The 20,327-nt window shown below is 38.7% G+C and overlaps 1 protein-coding gene across 1 annotated transcript; it reads right to left on the reverse strand.

Annotated features, from left to right (window-relative positions):
- Positions 1–4,558: 4,558 nt before the first annotated feature.
- Positions 4,559–19,502, reverse strand: si:dkeyp-77h1.4. The gene is made up of 11 exons (XM_037676204.1): positions 19,424–19,502; positions 14,035–14,097; positions 13,704–13,724; positions 13,334–13,609; positions 8,252–8,372; positions 7,927–8,102; positions 7,582–7,724; positions 6,868–7,015; positions 6,475–6,656; positions 6,292–6,384; positions 4,559–5,586 (listed from the first exon to the last, which is right to left on the reverse strand). Exons 2-11 carry the CDS (start codon positions 14,075–14,077, stop codon positions 4,903–4,905), a joined length of 1,887 nt encoding a protein of 628 aa, XP_037532132.1. The 5' UTR covers positions 14,078–14,097; positions 19,424–19,502; the 3' UTR covers positions 4,559–4,902.
- Positions 19,503–20,327: the final 825 nt, after the last annotated feature.

Below are 20,327 nucleotides of genomic sequence, written 5' to 3' on the forward strand. Positions count from 1 at the left end.
CACGCTGCTCTCACCAGCGCTGACAGGTTTCATGTTAGCAGAATATTTTACAGTAACTTTAATTTTCTGGTTTGAAGCTGTAGCTGTACATCCACTGGTTGATGTCTGAGAGCTTCACTGAATAGTGGTTTATAAAATATGTTGCTAACAGACAGACAGCGTGGATTTAAACAGTTATTATCAAAGTTAAGCAAATATATTGTGCCATACTCAGATTATGTGTTGGGAATGACTCACAGCTACTACCACATCAAATTATAGCTCATTATCTGTTAAACTGATTGAGTGAAAATCATTTTTTATGCTGCCTGAGGTTGATTAGGTAATCTGGATTGACTCCATAAATCAGTAGTTGTAGATGTACATTCAATGGATACTTTCTGAGTGTTAAGTACAAGTTTGTCTCATGGTTCAAGAGATATTTTGCTAACACCACAAACAAATGAACACACAGAACATGGGGAAACATTACCACACTTTCACCTTTTGTTGATAAGAATTCAAATTATTGGGATTAAAACCTCAAAAAGGACTTAGTTTGTTTGAGACGTCTGATGTTTCTGTGATAAATAAAATGTTCTGAGTTTTATTATGGAAGTAAATAGAAGGTTGCCCCCAGCAGGTGCATTTTTATGGTTTTACTTTTGGCTTGTTTATTAATACCTCTGGTGTTTGCATGCTGCTCTGAAATGTCCTGGTGAGCTGACAGAAGCAACAAGTCAATGACATCATCAGAGGTGAGAGAGTGGCTCCATGAGAACAAAACTGGACTTCTACGGAAAGGAAAAAAAAACCTGACACTTAAAATGAGACAAGAAGACAGCAAATGTCATATCTTGATTTATTTTTAGCATTTCTTTAGACATGAAATAAAGAACAAGTCGTTTGTCGTTACAAAACATCTGTGAGGGGAGAGTTGTGCAGAAGAGGAAGCACAGACGTCAGCAGTGATCAGAGGCAGCTGAGCGTGGAGGACCAGCGGTGGTCTTCAGAGGTGGACACTAAACCAGAACCTCTCTGGCTCCAGTTAGATGTAATAACTCTGATTCTGCCCTCTTTAGGATGCTGATCACATGTAATACAAAGGCTTGCAACGCCTTCCTCAAGTCTTTACTCACTCTAAGTGGTTTGGGTGTTACAATTACTGACAAGAGAGGTGGCGCGTGAAGATAATGTTTTAACCGCCTCTTGTTAACTGACAACATTACCCAGAGGGTTACTGTCTGCACACTTTGAGATTCATCTGCTGCAATCAGTAATACACACACATACGCCAGATTATGTTACAAACAATGAGAACACCCTCACTCACAAATATAGCCCGCTCAGCAGTCTGCATGCTACCTATGTTCAAGTAACGTCAACGCTTCTTTCACGCAAGCGCATAATAAGTCAGCATGTGTCTGTTCACGTGTGTAAACTGCGCTCTGTACTTAATAAGACAAGGTGCCGTTAGGAGGTGACTAACAACAGAAAAATACTATCTATTATACATTGTAGGCACTAAAACGAAAAATACTTTTTTTGTTTCAACACGTTCACGCTCATAATTTAAACACAGCTTTTATTTCTCACGATTTAAGCAGGCACATGGATATCTTACACACACACACACACACACAAGGGCACAGGAAGTACGTTTCATTCTGTACAAGTGCATAGATTCAGCACACGCTCGCCCACTCATACCTGAATACTGACGTCCCACTGGAGACAACCACACTTTACAGACAACTCTTAAACAACGGCAACATTTAAATATCACTTCTCTTGTTACGCGTACGACTTCTGGACAATAAAAGCCTGTTGCTCACATCATGTTTCGGGCATGCTGCAGCTGATGCTTAGGGTGATATTAGCTAAACTTTTTATTAAAGTGTGTAAATATTGTGAGCGACACTTTAATTTAAAAAAAGCTTATCTAAAAGAAGCTATAGTTGGTGTTTATGGTCTGATTTTTTTGAATATTTGGTTGCTACATTAGTTCAAGACATTAGTGATAATTAGTATATATAGTATATCTAAATGTTTTTCTATATGAGATTTAAAGTTGGTGAGACATTTGAATTAGTCTTCATTTATTTAGTATGATACAAGAATTGCTCTATACACTAGAAACATTCAGCCACCGAGGGGTTAAACTGGCAAACACATGCAGTATTTACATTTTTTGTTGTGTGTGTTTGTGGTTTTACTGTATATGTGTAAAAAGGGCATTGTCAGTAATGCCAAATCTGATTGTGGTTCCCTCACAGATCCAGGCAGAAAAAAAGAGGCCTACAGCATTTTATAGTTTCACTCCGATTTAGTTGGTCTATTTGACATCGAGGCACCTTGATGTTACACATATATTTTGGTAATGTTAATTTATGCAGTGTCTAAGCATCAAATCTGACATCTAAACTTGTCTTGGCTTATGGCTTTAGAAGGTGCTGACGCATCATTTGAAACAACATTTTGTCCAAAATGCTACAAAGAAAAGGCCAGCTGAGTGACAATAATCTGTTTTCATCATTTGATTGAATTTTCCTGTTTCTTTTTGTGCTTTGCATAAAATAATCCAATTTTATTTGATTTTAGTGTCTGAAAGCATCTGAAACAAAAGGGAGATTTGCTCCCTCCTCCCAATATATGTAAATATGAATCTGCACACCTTCTTTGTACGGAAGGGCTAAGATTAAATACTTTTGACAGCACATTTAAATGCCTCCAAGTACATTTAAACGAGCTCTAGAAGATAGTGTAATGGCATCAATGATGGCTTCATATTATAGGCCATAGAAATAGTAACATTTGTCATTGTTGAAACAGTAAAGAAAACATTTCTCCATAAAGATTTGCAAGAAAAAAAGCTGACATAAGAAAAGAACAGGCAGAAAAGAAAGAATTTCTTTTTTTTGCTAAGAATAATAAAAGAAAAGTAGAAAAGATAAAACTTCCTACACTAGTTGGAACCTAAAATATGCTTTGATTCAGTAATCGTCTCTTAGAAAACTTAATAAACAACATAAATTCTAAAGTCTTTAACTGTATCGGGGTTGAGATTTCAGTAAAGTCCTTTGTAAATCCAGAACCTCGGCAGACTTGAACTAGATGATCAGGACTTCAGAGATCTTATTAAAACACATTTTAATCATCGGATGTGTCCTCTGAAAGTTTAAATCTAGATATCAATAAAACTATTAATGGTTAGTATGATTAGTATTTTATTTGATGGTTTCAAAAGAAAGCAGAAATAAAATCCACGTTTCAGCTGCATGTGGACGCGATTTAAAAAGCTTCCTTCTTCCCTTCATTACTCATTTTAGTGGGCCTAAAAAACACAGTTCAGATATTTAAAATTTGGGTAGGTGGATATGTAGTGATTAATCAATATCTTACCTGCAGCAGATGGTTTTTGAACAACCTCAATTTGAGAAAAATAAACTTTATTTTGACTGGATTGATGAGCTAATGGTTAGTCTAAGTGGAGCGAAAACCAGCAACAATATTATAATACTCCTGCTGAAAGTACACTGGGTTGCACCCGAAATGATACAGCTAGCTGCCGCTGCCACAAGTTGTGCTTGTACGTAATCACAGATTTCTGCTTTAAGCTTTTAACATGAAACTGGCAGCGATAAAAAGGTTTATAGCATTTGCTTGAACTGGTATAACATTTTTCACTCTGGAGCTGTTTTAAAGTGACAGCAGTTCACTTTGTTCTTGGCTCTGCTCCGACTAGCCATTAGCTCAGAGGTGGGCAACGTTTTTTTTCCCAAAGGGCCACATCAAAACGTTTAAAGCAATCAAAGGGCCGCATAGAGAAGTGGAAAATACACTTTCTTTATGACAGATAATCTAGAAGACCTTTTTCAGGCTTTTTCTTATTGTAGCAAAGTTAGCATGCTTTATAAAACATGTCTTCACAATATCCTTTAGGAATATAATACATATTCTGTAAACTGGCTCTTGTGACAATATATTACATGAGCTTAACATGTTATACATGTTAGCAGGAATATGCAAAACAAACTTATATTTTTGTGGTTCCAAGTCTTTAAACTTCTGTCTAGTTCTGGAAAAACAACAAAAATGTTTTTTTTTTTTTAAGTTTTGCATTAAGATGTTTAAATGTCCTTAAGTCTCGTTGATAAATTGCTGGGGTTTTTTTTTATCAATCTTTAGTTAAAAAGTTGTTTGTGTTTTTTTTAAACTAATGATACTGGGGGGGCTGATGGAGATTGTAAAAGGGCCACTTTTGGCCCTCATGCCTCAAGATGCCCACATCTGCATTAGCTCATCACATCAGTTCAAATCAAACTCTATTTCTCCAAAGTGAGGTCATTCAAAGAGCTATAATCAAAAATTATATGTTTGTAATGTTTCCACAGAACCTCATTTAAAAAACGTGAACTTTTGCTCAATGATTACACTAGCTAAAAACATATTTTCTTTCTGCCAAATTCCTCCACAGGCTGTGAGAGGTGTGATCTTATTGTGACCTAATGTTTAGTTCGAGTCTAAAAACAAATTCTATCATTTCAATGAAATGTCGTAAACCTTTTATAAAAGACCGTATGGAGTTAACGTTTTAGTTGTAAACTCTGCAAAAATCTTCATTTGCAGCTTGGCAGTTTTACAAAGGAAAAAAAAAACGAGGCTGCAGGATGCGTACAACTAAAGTGTTTACTAGTTAAAAGCCCTGTGTGATATTTGGAGTGTGCCTCAGTCAGAAAGTTTCAAAAGTTATAAAAAAAGAAGTACCATTATCAGGGTGGGTTCAGGCTCTAAAAGTTATATCGACGTCCTCGCCCCAGCTGCTGTGGTTTCCTCATCTTTTGTTGGGGGGTGTTCGATTGTCTGCAGTGGTGGTAACCGGGGATCTGTGGGGCTTCTTCCTGCTTCCTGCAGGTGCAGTTCTCAGGTGGTGGCTGAAGCCTCAGCTGCAGAGCCATCTTTGTGGCCCTCTGGGACAACACTAGATCTCAGCTCTGCTTCGTGGGTTTTGGGGGAGACTTCTTTTGGAGCCGAGCTTTTGATAATATCCACATGATCTGGACTTGCTTTGGCATCCGGTCCTGGCTCGGATGTGCCGTTAGTAATAGGTTCTGCTGAAGTCGGTTTGCTGGGGTCTGTAGTAGGAGCTGAGGTGCTCTTCTCAGGTGTCGAAGTGGTGGCTGGGGGAACTGCTAGCTTGGGTTCTGGGCTTGGACTGGGTGCAGGCTTTGGATCAGCTGGGCTCAGGCCAGCTTTTGGCTCTGGACTTGGGGATGGACTAAGTTTAGAATCCCCTGGTTTGGGTGCATCCAACTTTTCTTTCTTAGGTTGATCAGGGGTTTTCTTGGTCTCGGGGACTGGGCTGACTTTGGTTTCAGGTACTGGACTGGGCTTAATTTCCGTAGCTGGTGGAGCAGCTGACTCAGCAGTAGGAGGAGGACTCGGTTTGGTTTCAGGAGCAACAGAGATGCTTGCAGCCTCAGAGTCTGGGATTTGATCAGGGGCGTCTGTGTCAGTGTCCAGTGGGAGAGCGGTGTTAAAGCCAACGCCTGAATCACTGGTTTCAAGATTACCAACCCCGACTTCTTTAGAGGAAACCTCCAGACCCTGTTCAGCAAAACAAGTCAAGTTAATTTACTGTAAAACGTGCTAATTTGATATTACAAATTAGAAGTGAGTCTGGGTGCCACAGACATGGCACGGTAATTCAAAAAGAGCATATAAATGTTTTTTAGAAATAGTAAAACAAACTGGAGGATAATAAGAAGCTAAAGTAGCAGAAAGCAGGATACTGTGAGTCACAGTTCAGCAACAGTGCAGTGGGCTCGGGCTTGATGCAGGCTTTTGGTCAGGGTTGAAACATTTAACTCAATAAAAGGCAGAGGCAAACAAATATGTTCAGCCTTAAATTAAAAGAATCAATAATTGGGGCTGGCCTCAGATTTTCTGGGAGTTTGTTGTGATGAATAAAATCTGAAAACTCCTACTTCGTGCCAAGTTTGGAACAACAAGTAAAGCCATCCCAGAAGACCTAGATGCCAGAAAGATTCATAAAACAGGAGCAGATCCATTTACTTTGGTCTTCAATCGTTCAACACTTAAAAACAACCCAAATATCCATTCTTTGTCACACAGGAAGCCACTGCAAAGATCTGAGACCTGGACTGACGTGATCCACTTTCTTGATCTTAGTGGGGGCTCTAGCAGGAGCGTTCTGAATAAGCTGTCTAAACGCAGAAAACAGCATAAAATGGAATCATTATTAAAACTTTTCAGACTTTACTTTGAGGGTAAAATATCAAATTATCTTACTTTGATGTCCACCTCAGTGCTCTGAGATTTCTCTGTGGTATCTGCCTGGGAGTGCTTGGATTCCTCGCTAAGCTTGGTGATGTTCTTCACCACCTGTGAAGATGCAACACAAAGGCACGCAGAAGTGATTAATTACATTGTAATACTCCTTGCTCCTCGCATTTCGTTGTATGTTCAGCCAACCTGTCTGAAAGCCTCTCCCTCGTCTTCTTTGCCAGCGTTCTGAGCAAGTTTTTCCAGGGCTGCAGCCCTCTTGGCCCTCTTCTTCACTTTGATCAGGCAGGACAGCAGACAAGCGAGCAGCAGGAACGTCAGTAGGCCCAACAGGGCAATGATGGCCACATAGAGAGGCTCCAGTTTGTAGGCTGTGGAGGAAAGGAGAAGGAACGTAATTAAATTGACTTTTCACTGACATTTATTCAGGTTCCCCAAAATGATTAGAGCAGAAAAAATATGACTCCCCCTTTGTTGACCCACTGAGTTAATGTCAACATTTATAATCCTCCCAGCAACAGAAATCCAAACTATAGCCTTTAATTTTTCAGCCGGTCCCACTTAGCCCCATCTCTTGCTTACGTTCTAATCCCAGTTGGATGGTGGACACGGTGAATCCCTGCAAGTCTGTAATCTTAAACAGGCCTGCGTCTGAAGCCTTGACCTGGTCCAGAAAAACCACAGAATCCTCCAAAGATATGCGGTCTTCAAACCCCAGCTCTGTCTGGGCCTGGAATAAAAACAGCCAAATCAATGACATAAAAATTGAATTATGTTTAGATTAGCAAAAATGTAATGACCCGATGGCAGGCTCTGAAGTCACAAACAACACATGCTAATTGCAGGAATTCTGAGCTAAACAGATTATAAATATTGATTTGTAATGAATGGGTTAATGAAAGGTTTTTTTCTTAAAATTTAATATTTCTTTGAAATGCTTTGCATATAAGTGATTGTGTGTGCTGTCAAGGGGGTCGAACAATATTGCACGCCCCACTTTTCAGTTTTTTATTTGTTAAAAAAGTTTGACAAATTCAATAAATTTCATTCCACTTCACGACTGTTGTTGATTCTTCACAAAAAAATAAAATTTTATATCTTTATGTTTGAAACCTGAAATGTGACAAAAGGTTGAAAAGTTCAAGGGGGCCGAATACTTTCATAAGGTACTTTATGTATATATAGTCCTTGCCTACCTGCCTGCACCATTGGGTTCACCAGCCAATTGTGACAAAAGTATTAGTCACAATGGTTTTAAGATGTATGAATAAAATAAAACAAAACTTTTTTAGTTACACTGGTAAATTCTCCCTTATCCAGCAGCAGGCGGGGTGAGGAGTCAGAGGCGGGTGTGTAGAAGAGAAGGACCAACGAGCTGTTGAGGATCAGGCTGATCTTCAGTTTTTCTCCGTATGCCACGGTCACAAAGCTTTTGTGCTCTGAGACGAAAGCAGGAAGGACATTCAGTATATAGGCTCTGTTTACAGACTGTAAGTGCATTAATCCCTCAATAACACTTGAGTCTTTAAAAAACCATTACTGCAAGCTGGAGGAAAATAAAATCTACAGCAATAACATCCTGATTGAACACTTTGCTCTGAAAGTCGAGAAGAAAAAATCTGTCTGCATTTGTGTTCTCACCTTTGACATTCAGACACACTTTCTTTTGGATGACGCCTTTGTTATCCCTGACAGTGTAGCTCCCCTCATCTGCACCTGTAACACCACTGAGCGTGACGTAACGCTCGCCGACACTGATGCGCTCTTGATAAGGCTCTGTGGAAGAACCTGCGGCAGTCAGCAGCACAAAAGCCGGTCTGCAGGGAGGAAAGTCGGGGAAAATGAACTTTTCTCAGCCCTTTTCTTGACATCTCACACACACAGCTCAGTGCATGAATGTCAGAAGTGAAAAATGTCAGTATGGATTTGTGAGTTCAAAAGATCACTGAGGTTTTGCTGACTCTACCTAGATGTCTGGTTGGCCTCCACAGCGCTGGGCCTATACTCAAGCGTGATAGGAGAAGTCACCCCCAGCAGTGGAATACTGAATCTGCCTCCATATTTGATGATCTGCTCGATGGTGCAGTCTGGAAGATTAAACCAGGGGATAAACATTTTGGTTAAACAAAAAAGCCACAGAAGTTCAATTCAATTCAAAAATACTTTATTAATCCCAAAGGGAAATTATTTGTTGTTGTAACTTGTTATCCTCATTTCATTAAGAGATGTTATAGATACTGATGGCTGTAGGCAGGAAGAATCTCTTGTAAAGGTCCATCCGACAGTGGATCCTAAGAAACTGGCTGCAGATGCCGTCCGATTTGTCCACCCAGACTTGGCTGGCCTCTCGGTTTCCCCGGGCTGTAGGACCGCCTGAATGCCAGGCAGAACTCCTCCCAGAGTGATGGCCACTCCTCCCAGTAGTCTGCCGAGCTCCTCGTCACTGTGGACAGACAACTGTAGGTGCCGAGGGACGATCCTGTCCTTCCTCTGTCATGAGCCGTGTTTCCTGCTAGTTCCAGGATCTCAGTGGTCAGGCACTCGAGCACAGCTGGCAGGTAGATGAGAATGCATCCACAGAACATCCTTTTCAACTCATTTTAGATTTGGGTCTGTAGCTGAGATATTATTTGAGCCATTGAGATGTTAATCAGCTGCTGTTGGTTGTAGAAAACTGCCTTGTTGCCATGGTTACGCATCATAACAAATGTCCAAAACTAAAAAAGATTCAGTAAAAACCCTTCCTGCTGCACAGCATCCGATACCAGAGGAAACAATCATCAAAAAATGTGATTTACATCCAGAAAAAGAGGAACTAAAGTTTCCAAAAGCAAAATCTCAGAATGAAAGAAACAGAGCTGCTCCAACATGCAGCCACCTTGAGCAGAGCAATTCTAGAAATCAGAGGAGACAGGAAACTGCCTGACAATCAAATAAGAGGCAATAAACAAATTGGTCGAGTAGAGACAAAAAAATGACAGAAATGAACAGTTAGAGGTTGTTCACACTTGTCATTAAAAATCTGTCTCAGATGAATGAGAGCATTCACACCTGGCAGTGAATGTTTGTGATTGAATGTCAGTAGCCCACTCTGTATCCAGACACACAGTGGGCTGTCAGATCAGTATGACAGCAGGCCTGCTGCTGTTTCTGTAGAAATTACACATTTAGACATCTGAACAAGAATGTTTTTTTATATTAACCTTGCTCAAAGCTATTTGAGTCTCATTTTTTGTCAATATCTTTTTATAAGCTTAATTACCACATTTTAGCCCAAAAAAAACTCACCAGTAAACCTACAGCTGTTTTACAGCTGATGTGGACATGAAACCAGTGCAGTGTTGAATCATGTAAATATAAAGAGACACAATGCTGTTCAGACTTTTGTTCTGTAATTGACACAGGATGTTTTAGCTTACAGTGACCACAGAGGGTCTAGAACAACCAGAACAAACATTTAAAGCAAAACTCATCCACCAAGCGTCCTGTGATCCACTGATTGTCATTGTGTGTTTTGTGTCAGGGGATTTTTGTCAAGGTTTATGGACATTTTTAACTAATATGGCTGAGAATGTTAGCTGCCCATGAACCATGTGTTTGAGTTTCCAGAGAGTTGTTTTCTCTCTCAGAGAGAGCTGAATGAGGAGCTGATTTGATCCTGCATGTACAGCTGAATGTGGCCGAGGTCATCTGTGTCAGCCTGAGCCGAGAGCTGATAAGTGTTTAAAAAACAATTCTCACACGCTGCCCGAGGCAGATTTTCATGAATGGGCTCCATGTATGTAGAACTTCTATACATCTGTGTAACCTGTTGTGAAAGTCTGCCCCTGCAAGTAAAACGAGTTAATCTTCTCGTGTCCTCGAGTGTGGCTTCTTTGAGTAAGTAAGATGAATAGAGATATTTTTATCCAACATTTTGTGGCGTTTGTGTCTACTTGTGATTATTTTTAATTTAGTTCTCCGAGTCTGTTTGTGTTTCCAGCTTCCCCCGTGTTTCTCTCCTCTTGTTGCCAGCTCCTGATCCTGACTATCCTCACCAGGTGTTTGTTATTCCCTCTCGTTAGTTTAGTCTTTAAATAACGTCTTTTGTTTGTCCCTCGTCCGTGGATTGTGCTTTCCATAGCCGTCACGCTCTGTTTCCTCCGTGTCTCCTTGATCTCGTGTTTTATGGAAGTTTTACTGCCACGACAGCTTTTGTCTTGTTTCTACTAAAATAAAAAGTTATTCTTTATTTTACTCTTGAGTTCCCTTTGTCTGTCTGCACCTGGTTTCGACTCAACGCAGAGCGTGATACTGGTGAATAAAATGCTGGGAAAAAATGACATTTTTAACGAGGAGGATTCTGATAATAAGTCCAACACTTTTTGTGAAAAACAAAACAAACAAAAAAAGTGTTATTCTCAGAATGTTCTCAAGAATTATGTCTGTTTAGTCATCTTAAATCTGACAGCAGATAAAGAAAAAATTAATATTTTTTATTTTATTGTTCTGAGTGCACGCTCATGCGGTGTCACGTTAGTTCAGTAGGAAGTCCTACATCAAGAATCAGGACAAACTTCATTCTGACTGAGAGACATACAGAAACAAAAGGGGTCCAATCAGTTTTCAATGAGCATCGAGGCTAATCAATCCTGTATTTAGTGATATTCAAACGCAATCAGATTGCTAAACACAGACTGAAGAACCAGGTGTAAACAGGCTCTTAGGAATGAAGGAGTGAGGAGCATGGAAAAGCAAATAAACTTTAAAGAAACAAAGCGATTCAAACATGTCAGGGGAATGGGAATGAAAGGGTAGAGATGTCAAATTAAACAGAAGGAAAGAAAATGGACAAGATAAATGCAGGAAAACAGCAGGGCTGGGAGAAAAGAGGAGTGGGTCGGTTGTTAGAGAGCTCCAAATTATACCCTGCCATCATGCTCACACACACACACACACACACACACACACACACACACACACACACACACATTTATTTATTACCTCACAACACATTACTCCCTCCATGTGTCATTTCTTCAACTAATTACTTGACTACAGTTGCTTTTATCTTCTCCCTCTACGTTTGAATTATTCACACATATTCCCAAGTGAGTTTGAGATTTATCTAGATGACTATGACTGAACTGAATAATACTAATATGGTCATTTTTAATCTGGTCAGCCATCGTTTATAAAGCAGACGTTACATTTTGATGTCAAGTGGCAGGTCATGTTTACATGATTGTTCCTAATTATTATTATTTTTTAGATATATATTCCAATCAAAATGGATGCTGTAATATTGTACATTTTAACGTCTTCATTTGGTAAATGGTTCAAAGAGTAATAGGTTCATAACTGATTGATCTTACAGGACAAATAAACTTTTTGGGTTCGTAAATGGTGTTAACTATAATATCTAAAACGTAAGTTGGAGATTACATTCACAGATTTTAAATGTGTTAAAGCCTTTGGAAGTTAGATGTAAAAAGAACACAATCTGGAGTAATCTCAAAACTAAACATCAGATGTATGAATCCATCTGAGACTAAACTCCTCTGCAAATTATTTAAAAAAATGACAGATTGGATTTGGATGTGGGTCAAAATAAAATGTTTTTAATTTAAACGTTTCTACAAAAATGCAGTTTAGATTAATAATTTAAGGAAATATCATATTCTTTATTATAAGTTTTTCATTGAGTGTGTGGAGCAATTGCATTTCCTGCGAAAATGCAGTGCGAATGCTTATTGCTGAATAACTTGCTGACAAACAGGTGAAGCTAAGACATGCTGAAATATAGCTGACATGGACGAACAAGCCTCAGTTAGCAGAAGAAAGCAGAAATAACACATACAGTATTTGCTGAAGTTGGTTTAAATAAGCAGAAATGAGCACAAAAACTAGTAAATTAGCTAAAAAATCTGAAATTGGCCAAAAAAGCTGAAAAGTAGCTGAAAAGGCAGAAAAAAAACTTAAAATGCCAGAAGAAAGTGGACAGAACACAATTGTGCCCAATTAGGCTTAAAGAAGCATAAATGAGCACAAAAAAGGGAAGATATTTGAAAAAAGCAGAAACCCTTCCCACACAAAAAAAAAACCAGCTGAATACTAGCTAAAAAGTAGATTGAAGATTAAATTAGCAAAAGGAAGTTGAGGGAGCACAATTGTGCTCAGTTAGACTGAAAGAAGCAGAAATGAGTGCAAAAAAGTGGAAATTATCTGAAAAAACAGAAATTTTCAAAAAGCAGCTGAATAATAGCTAAAAAACAGAAAGAAGCTTAAATTACCAGAAGGAAGTGGAGACAGCACATTTTTTGCTGAATTAGGTTGAGAAGAGTTGAAATGAGTGCAAAATGTAGAATTAGCAGAAAAAGCTAAAAATTAGCATCAAACAGCTAAATACTAGCTGGAATTGCAGAAAAAGCTGAAACTTGCTGAAATAAGCTGAAAGGAGCACAACAAGGTGAAAATAGCAGAAAGAAGTTAGAGGAAGCACCAAAATGTGGTTTGCAGAATAGAGCAGAAAGCACAAAACAGCTGAAATTAGTTGAAAGTAGCTGGAAAAAAGATTAAATTTGCACAAGAAAGCTGAAAGAAGCTGAACCATAACAAAATGTGAAAGGAGCAGTAAAAGGTTGAAAACCTAAAGAAATTAAAGATGTAAAATGAGCTCAATTCATTTTCTATGAGGAAAAAAAGTGTCAGAAAAGGCTAAATATTTCAAAAAGCTAAAGTTGCACCAATACCAAAAGTCATAGCAGGATTGTCCTGAAAGAGCTGAACATTTTTGAACTATTTGTTGAAATAGCACAAAAATTGTGGAACGAGAAAGATGCAGAAAAACGTTTGGTAGAAAAATAGATCACAGTAGTGTGAATGCTTCATACACATTCACACAATTAAGGAACTGAAATAGTCAAGTATCCTTTGTAGTTTAAGAGTTTTACAAGATTTATATAAATTAGGAATTATAATTGGTGCATCTACAGCTTCATATTCTGAACTGTGCTTTGTGTCTCTTTCTAACCCTTTATTACAGTTCCTAATGTGCCGTGTTCAGTACCTCGGACTATAAGTGATATTTGTTTGACGTCATCTGGATTTTGGGGATTCTTCATCGTGTACAGCCCCTCGTCCCCCTCACCCACAGCTTCTATAATGAGGTGATTGAGGTGTAAGTTTGGTTTGGCCCGACTGCCAACCACTTTGCCCCCCCTCATCAACACCACTGGCGGCTTCCGAGGGTCCGAGCGGTTCTTGAATGTGACCTCCACCTCATGCGACGACAGCAGGATGTGAAAATCCTCCCCGTGGAATAACGTCATCGACTCTTCATCACCTGCGTGAGAGGATGCAAACATTTACAGTAAGAGGAAAACTCAGAGGTGACGAGTCAGAATCATGAGTGTCATTCTGATACCCAATACTTTTACCTTTTAGAGGCGCAGAAATGGCTGCAAGAAGAAATAAAATACAAATTAAAGGTGTGAAAATAAATATTATTGTAAACTGCATTTATTTTGTGTTTATTATTTCCTGCCTTTGCGGCTCATGACAAAGGTAATAAATATTTTTAATCCAGACATTTATATAGGTTTTAATCAGATATGAATTAATCTTATTGTGTAAATAATGACTATTATTTGCATGATCAACCTGAACTCAAACTGAGAAATTATTAAAAACATTTGTTTTTTAAGCAAATAACCATTAGAAACATGACAATACAATAATTTTGATGAAGAACATGTTTTCTTGACATACCTGCAGTGAAGAGAAAACTTAACATAACCACGTTGACTATCATCCTGGCAGATTATTTTAGGCCTACAAAGAAAAAAATCAAAAATGTTCAGATGAATCAGAATAAAATAATTTATTTTCTTGAAAGCTACATGTAGAAAAATGTTATACTTGTTTGCTTTTATGCTGGAAATGGCTTGGACTCATTATCAAAACCCAAAACATGTTAAGAACCAATACACATCACTAAACTGAATCCAAAGCCTTTTGATTTCTTGTTTCTTACCATTCACAACATATTAGGGACAACATTGTTCAGTTAAACAGGGAGGTAATTAATCAATGAGTTAAAAATAACAAACACTCAGTGCTAATCTTAGATTAGAGTAAAATTATTAAAATGGGAGTAATTTTCTGAAACACTTCTTTATTTGCCATTAATAAGAGTACTTGTCCTCTAAAGTTAGGGGTCGGGACAGGGCCGGCCCAAGGCATAAGCAAACTAAGGGCCCCGAGGCTAATGGGGGCACCCTAAGTGGAATAGATTTTGTTTTTGGTAATTATTTCTATATGATTTTATTACACACAATTTCATTATAATGTTGTGATTTTTTTTTTTTTTTTAACAATAATACATACATCAGCATATCACGTACTTGGGGAAAACAATACAAAATGAGCTGATATAACCTGTGTGTAAGTGATAAAATTGTGGCAAAACAGTAAAACCGTTGTGTGCTTCAATATTACTTTAATCAGTCAAATCAAATCAGTTTTTAAATTTATAATGACAAAATATCCAAACATAAAATGTTTAATTTTTTACAAGTCATCAAACGCAGAGAAAGTTACATTTTACCAATTTGTTAGGTAGTTTTATCAATACAATCTGCCATGTCCGGCCTTTTGAGGACATTCATGAGCTTGATGTGGCACAAAATGAAAATGAGTTTGACGCCCCTGCACTAGATGATATATACATATAAACAGGGCTGTCAGAGTTGCAATGACTTTATGTTAGGTGGGTGAATGATCTGATCATCTGACTGTTTATTGCAGTAATTCACATTATTAGCAGAAATAGAGGGCCCCAAACCAAATTTCGCTTAGGGTCCCATGGAGGCTTGGGACGGCACTGGGTCAAGAACACATTTTGCGTTATGAAAACCAAGATCTACAGAAATCAAATTAACTTTACAAATGTTTGCCAATATAGTATTTAGCCTTAATTGTTACAGCTAAATCAAAACTGTCATCATAAATGGATACAGTTTATATAATGGTTAACTAGACTATGTTAAATGGTTTATTGATGACCTTTGTTTGCTTGTTGGGGTCATGACACTTGGCGACTTTTATTTTGTTGGATAAAAACAGAAAACTTTGAGAACCAATAATCTAAAACAAAAACATGTTCTATAATCTTTCAAATTGTTCCCTTAAAGCTTCAAAGCTTAATGAATCATTTGAACAATCAGTGCAGATTGTAATAAAAGTAACATGTTCTAGTAAAGGGCAGCACGGTGGCGCAACTGGTAGAGCTGCTGCCTCTCAGCGAGCAGGTCCCTGGTTCAAATCCTGGTCCGGGGACCTTTCTGGGTGGAGTTTGCATGTTCTCTCCGTGCATGCGTGGGTTTTCTCCAGGCACTCCGGTTTCCTCCCACAGGCCAAAAACATGCATGTTAGGCTGATTGGTAACTCTAAGAGAGTGGATGGTTGTGTGTCCCTGTGATGGACTGGAGACCTGTCCAGGGTGTCCCCCGCCTCTCACACAGTGATGGCTGGATATGGGCACCAGTGACCCCCGTGACCCAAAAAGGAGGAAGCGGGTAACGATAATGGATGGATGGATCTTCTAATAAATCTCACGGTGACTTTTAATAAATTATTTCAGCAGGAAATGTTAATAAAGAAAATAAAGGTTTGTTGTGCTTGAGCAAAGAAAAAAACACATTGTATAATTATGACTCTACAAAGTAGAGTATTTTTATTCTAAACACTTCTGAATGCACACATTTCTTTTTTTTTTTTTTCTCCATTCGCCTATACGATATTTAATCTCTGCAGGGAATCTTGTAATTTTTACAGATTCAGCTCAGTATATTCAGATTATTGTTGGTCACCAGGAATAGAATCCGTCTGAGTTCCTACTTTTGCTGAGTAAGCCGTTTTGACTAAATACGATGGACTTTTAGGAGCGTGTGCATGTCCATGAGGTCATCTGGCTTTGTCTCGTTGTCACACAATGTTTATTTATGACATGCATACTTTTTAACCCTCAGAATAATCCATGCACCTCAGAATAAATCTGGGAGGCATTGTAATGACTCAGCTGAATTTAAAATAGAAAGCCGTCTGGAGCAATAGGAGCAGCAGGTTTGCCTTAGAAGAATTTCGGAGGATTATGATGATGCTGCAGAGGCATCTGAGGGCTTTGTACCAAGGAGAGTTTGCTGCAGTTGTCCCCCTCACAAAGCCCAGGAGGGGACTGGAAGGTAACACCTGCAGTGCTTGCAGTCACACTTTGCGGCAGCCATTAAATATGCGGTAAAGATTAAAGTGTCTCCTTGCAACAGAGGAGACGTCATAAGAGGACGATGACGATGAAGCACTGAGCAGTCTCTATGGATCTCTGTTCCCATCTTTTTAATATCTGCCATCAGCTTGTAAACATGTGACAGACTGCCAAAAAGCAACAACAAACCTCTGTTGTTAACTGTTATTTAATAAGAAAAGGAGCGATTCAACGATGTCATAATGTGACAGCTAGAATCACAGTTTCACACTCAGCCTCTGCACTCTGAGCCGAGTGTAGCCCATTGATTTTATTGTCTCCGGAGCAAAACTGGCTCCTAAACATCAGCGGCCAAACCCATCTCTCACGTTTTATTCATGCTGTCCCATATTTCTGTGCTTTTAATGTTCTTAAAGTTGAAGTTGCAGCTTGATGGACTGACTGAAATGATTTCTGACCTGTGTTTGAAGTCAGCGTTTAATTAACGCAGCAATCCGAGGTGCAGGAATGGTTGGCTGTGATATAAGAGAGAAAGGAACCGAGTCCATCTGTTTGTCACAGCAGTTGGCCTCGTTGACAATCTGGCATTTCAAAGCAAAGATTCATAAGCAAAAAATAAATCCTAATTTATTTTCTTTTTGGCCCTGTTCATGGTTAAGGTTAAATGTGAATCTTTAGTCTGAACACAGTGTAGTTTTCAGACAAATTAATGCCAGAACTCAGTTATAATTTTAGTTATTTGTCATCCCCATACAAAAATGCATTTCACTTTTATCTTTTTCATTCACTCGACAACGAAAGGCTGCGTTAAAGCACAAGAAGAGGGCTGTAACTCAGTACGTTTTACAGATACTGAGCTGTCATTTGGGGTGGTAGTAGCTGAGACTAATATCACATTATAACACATATAATGAGTGCTGAAAGATTGAAGAAGGTCTTTGGTTCAAATTTTGCCATTATCTATATGCAGTTAACTTTATGATCTCATCAGCCACTGGACACATTTTACTAAAATAATATTGAGCTAAAATTTAATGTGTTAGTAGATGAGTCATACCCAATACATCTTCAAAGCACTAAACACTGCAAAGTATCTTTATTTAAAACTTTTGCACAAACTGCTTGAGTCAGGTCTGTTAGTCTTTAACCAGAACATCTCAAGAACAATTTTTAATTTTACTAAGGTAGCAATGACTGGATGGACATCTAGCTGTTGGAGCCAATCCATTTGGAAATTGTTGCCACGGATAATCAACAGCCGACACAAAAATGGCTATAACTGAGCCATTTTCACAAGGATTGAGCTAAAGTGTTTTGTGTTACTAGATAAGACTGAGCATGGCATTTTGTGATATTGCATGAGATTATGCTCAATACTGTCTGTGAGGTTTGAGCAAAGCGACAACAGCTCGGTCATTTATTTTCCTTGTTTTATGATTTAGTCAGTGCTTTTCTATCTAAGTTTATCTTTGCTGTCTCACTTTCGCCATCTTTGTCACTAAAGTTGTGATTTTCTACCACCACCACCATTCAGGACCCCCTGTTGCCATCTTCAGTATTTCCAAGCATTAATTTCTTATCATCTTTCTTACAAAAGGTCCTTCCATCATGGCTTCCTGTCTTTCCCCATGTTTCCCTCTGACTCTCTCTCTTCATCACATCCCTTTCATCCTCTCCTCCTCCTTGACTGACTCAATCCAAGCCAGTGCACCCCACTCTGAAATCAAAGCCTGCGCCTGTGTTTCCTCAAACTCCAATCTCCCTGCACGCCGAGGGGGACAGACAGGCCTTTGTCCCCCGGCATTCAGTGGGGCGGAAACACATTCAGTGACTGCAGATGTGGGCAAACCTACAAAGCAAACTCTGTCCCTTCATCATTTCTCATTCGTTTTCACCTTACACTTTTTTTTTCACGGTGAGGACACGAGGTCAAGTCCTCCTATATGATGTGAAGGGGTAGTGAGCTCTGAAGCACAAACCGTTCCCATTTATAAATCATGAGAAAGGAAAAAGGAAAAGAAAGAAAATGTTGCATCACAAATGTGCATCAACTTCTCTAATGTGTCAGCAGAGACACACACACAGAGAATCTTCTGGCCAAATGATTTCTGAAGTCCACCCTTCAGATAAAGCCTGTTAGAAGCTGACATGCTATTTTCGTCCAGCTGCAGTGAACTAAACAACATGTTTCCACCATATTGCTTGCACCTGTCAGATCCATTAAAATCAATGGGCATGAGGGGAGAGTGGGGAGGGGGTTAGGGGAGCTATGTGCTGCAACAAACAAATAAACAAACAAACAAGCAGAAAATGTAAGTTTAAGCACTTGCTTAATGTGTATGCAAATAAAACGGCATAATCTAATAAAAGGCTAAAGGGACTTTTCTGCTGTTGTTTTGGCCATGCATGCAGCTCTGGTCTCTGCAGATGGAAAAACACAGCCAGAGGACTAATGCATATGATTTACATTAGGCCATATTAATAACTTATGTCAGAAGAATGTCACCTCAGGAGAATCACATAGAGATGAAAATAATAAATAATAAATTCTAAAATGCTTCATTTTCAGTCATAATTACCATTTAATAGCATTTTATTGTTTAAAATACACATGACATGAGGAATTCAAATGCAATTAAGGTAACTGGTGTAATTAATAAATAAATAAGCCTGGACTCTTTAAAATGTGCTTAATTTCTGTGATAAAACTGCAGCTCTGAGTGTTGGATCAGTCACATCCGAGCCCGGACCAGCATCACAGACTGAAAAACTGCAGAATTTAACCCGTCACGCACCGAGACCCGCATCCCCCGCATGCAGCCTATGTTTGGTCCTCAGGAGGGAAGACAAGATAAATAAATAAATGACTGGACGTCTGCTCTGCGGCTCACCTACCTTCAGCTGGCCGGTGGAGATGCGCTGCAGTCAGTGCGTGCAGGTGGAAAAATCCGCCTGTTTCTGCCTCGTCGTCTCCCTCCCCTTTCAGCGTCGCCCCCCCTTGAAGAGCTGCACTTCACCACGGCTCGGTCGGACTCTCGGAACCACTCGACTCGTGTCGGGTAACACCGGGACAAATCAGACCTAATCAGACTTCAAAGCTGTGATGACACAATAATCAGAAGCAATTACTAATTTGAACTACTACTACCGTGATGCATTGCTTCAATTAGTCTCGTGTCTAATCTATTTTTATTGACAGCTTGCTTATTATTATTGTTGTATTAGTGGGAAATGTTTTTTTTTTTTTTACAAAACAAGAAAAAATATCAGTGCAACAAAACTTCAATCTTATGTTTTATTCAAATTAATAGAAAATGTCTAAATGAAGTGGAAACAAGTTCAGCGGAACTATCTAAAATTTCAAAACAACTTGCAATTTGTGTAGTTCAACTTAAACAGATATTTCAGATCTTTTGAAAGGAATTTCGGACAAAAAGGATGAAAATCTCACCTGTTGTAGATAGCTCTTTAAATGACGTCCAAATTGAAGACATTAATCTGAATAAACTGAAAGATTAATCTGAACAAGATACATTTATTTTAAACTATAGCTAGCAGCTAATCTGAATGAAAACTAAATCTGAACATAGTCTGAAAAGGAGCTAAGCTATTCAAATAAAAGCTAACAACTATTCTGAAAAGAAGCAAAATCTAGACCAAATAAAAGCTGACAGCTAGTCTGAAAAGAAGCTAAAGGCTAGTCCAAATACAGCTAGTCTGAAAAGAATAAAGTATAGTCCAAATAAAAGCTGACAGCCAGTCTGAAAAGAAGCTAAAGGCTAGTCCAAATAAAAGCTAA

Source organism: Nematolebias whitei, chromosome 5 (assembly GCF_014905685.2).
Source record: "Nematolebias whitei isolate Nwh7 chromosome 5, NemWhi1, whole genome shotgun sequence".
In the NCBI taxonomy this organism is placed as follows: domain Eukaryota; kingdom Metazoa; phylum Chordata; class Actinopteri; order Cyprinodontiformes; family Rivulidae; genus Nematolebias; species Nematolebias whitei.

What these genes read in the sequence shown, in the direction of transcription:
- si:dkeyp-77h1.4 (XM_037676204.1), bottom strand. Translation starts at nt 14,077, where the DNA reads ATGATAGTCAACGTGGTTATGTTAAGTTTTCTCTTCACTGCAG. An exon ending in AGTGTGTCTGAATGTCAAAG is followed by an intron (nt 7,725 to 7,926) that starts GTGAGAACACAA and finishes CTTTCGTCTCAG; the next exon opens with AGCACAAAAGCTTTGTGACC. An exon ending in CATCCAACTGGGATTAGAAC is followed by an intron (nt 6,657 to 6,867) that starts GTAAGCAAGAGA and finishes TTTCCTCCACAG; the next exon opens with CCTACAAACTGGAGCCTCTC.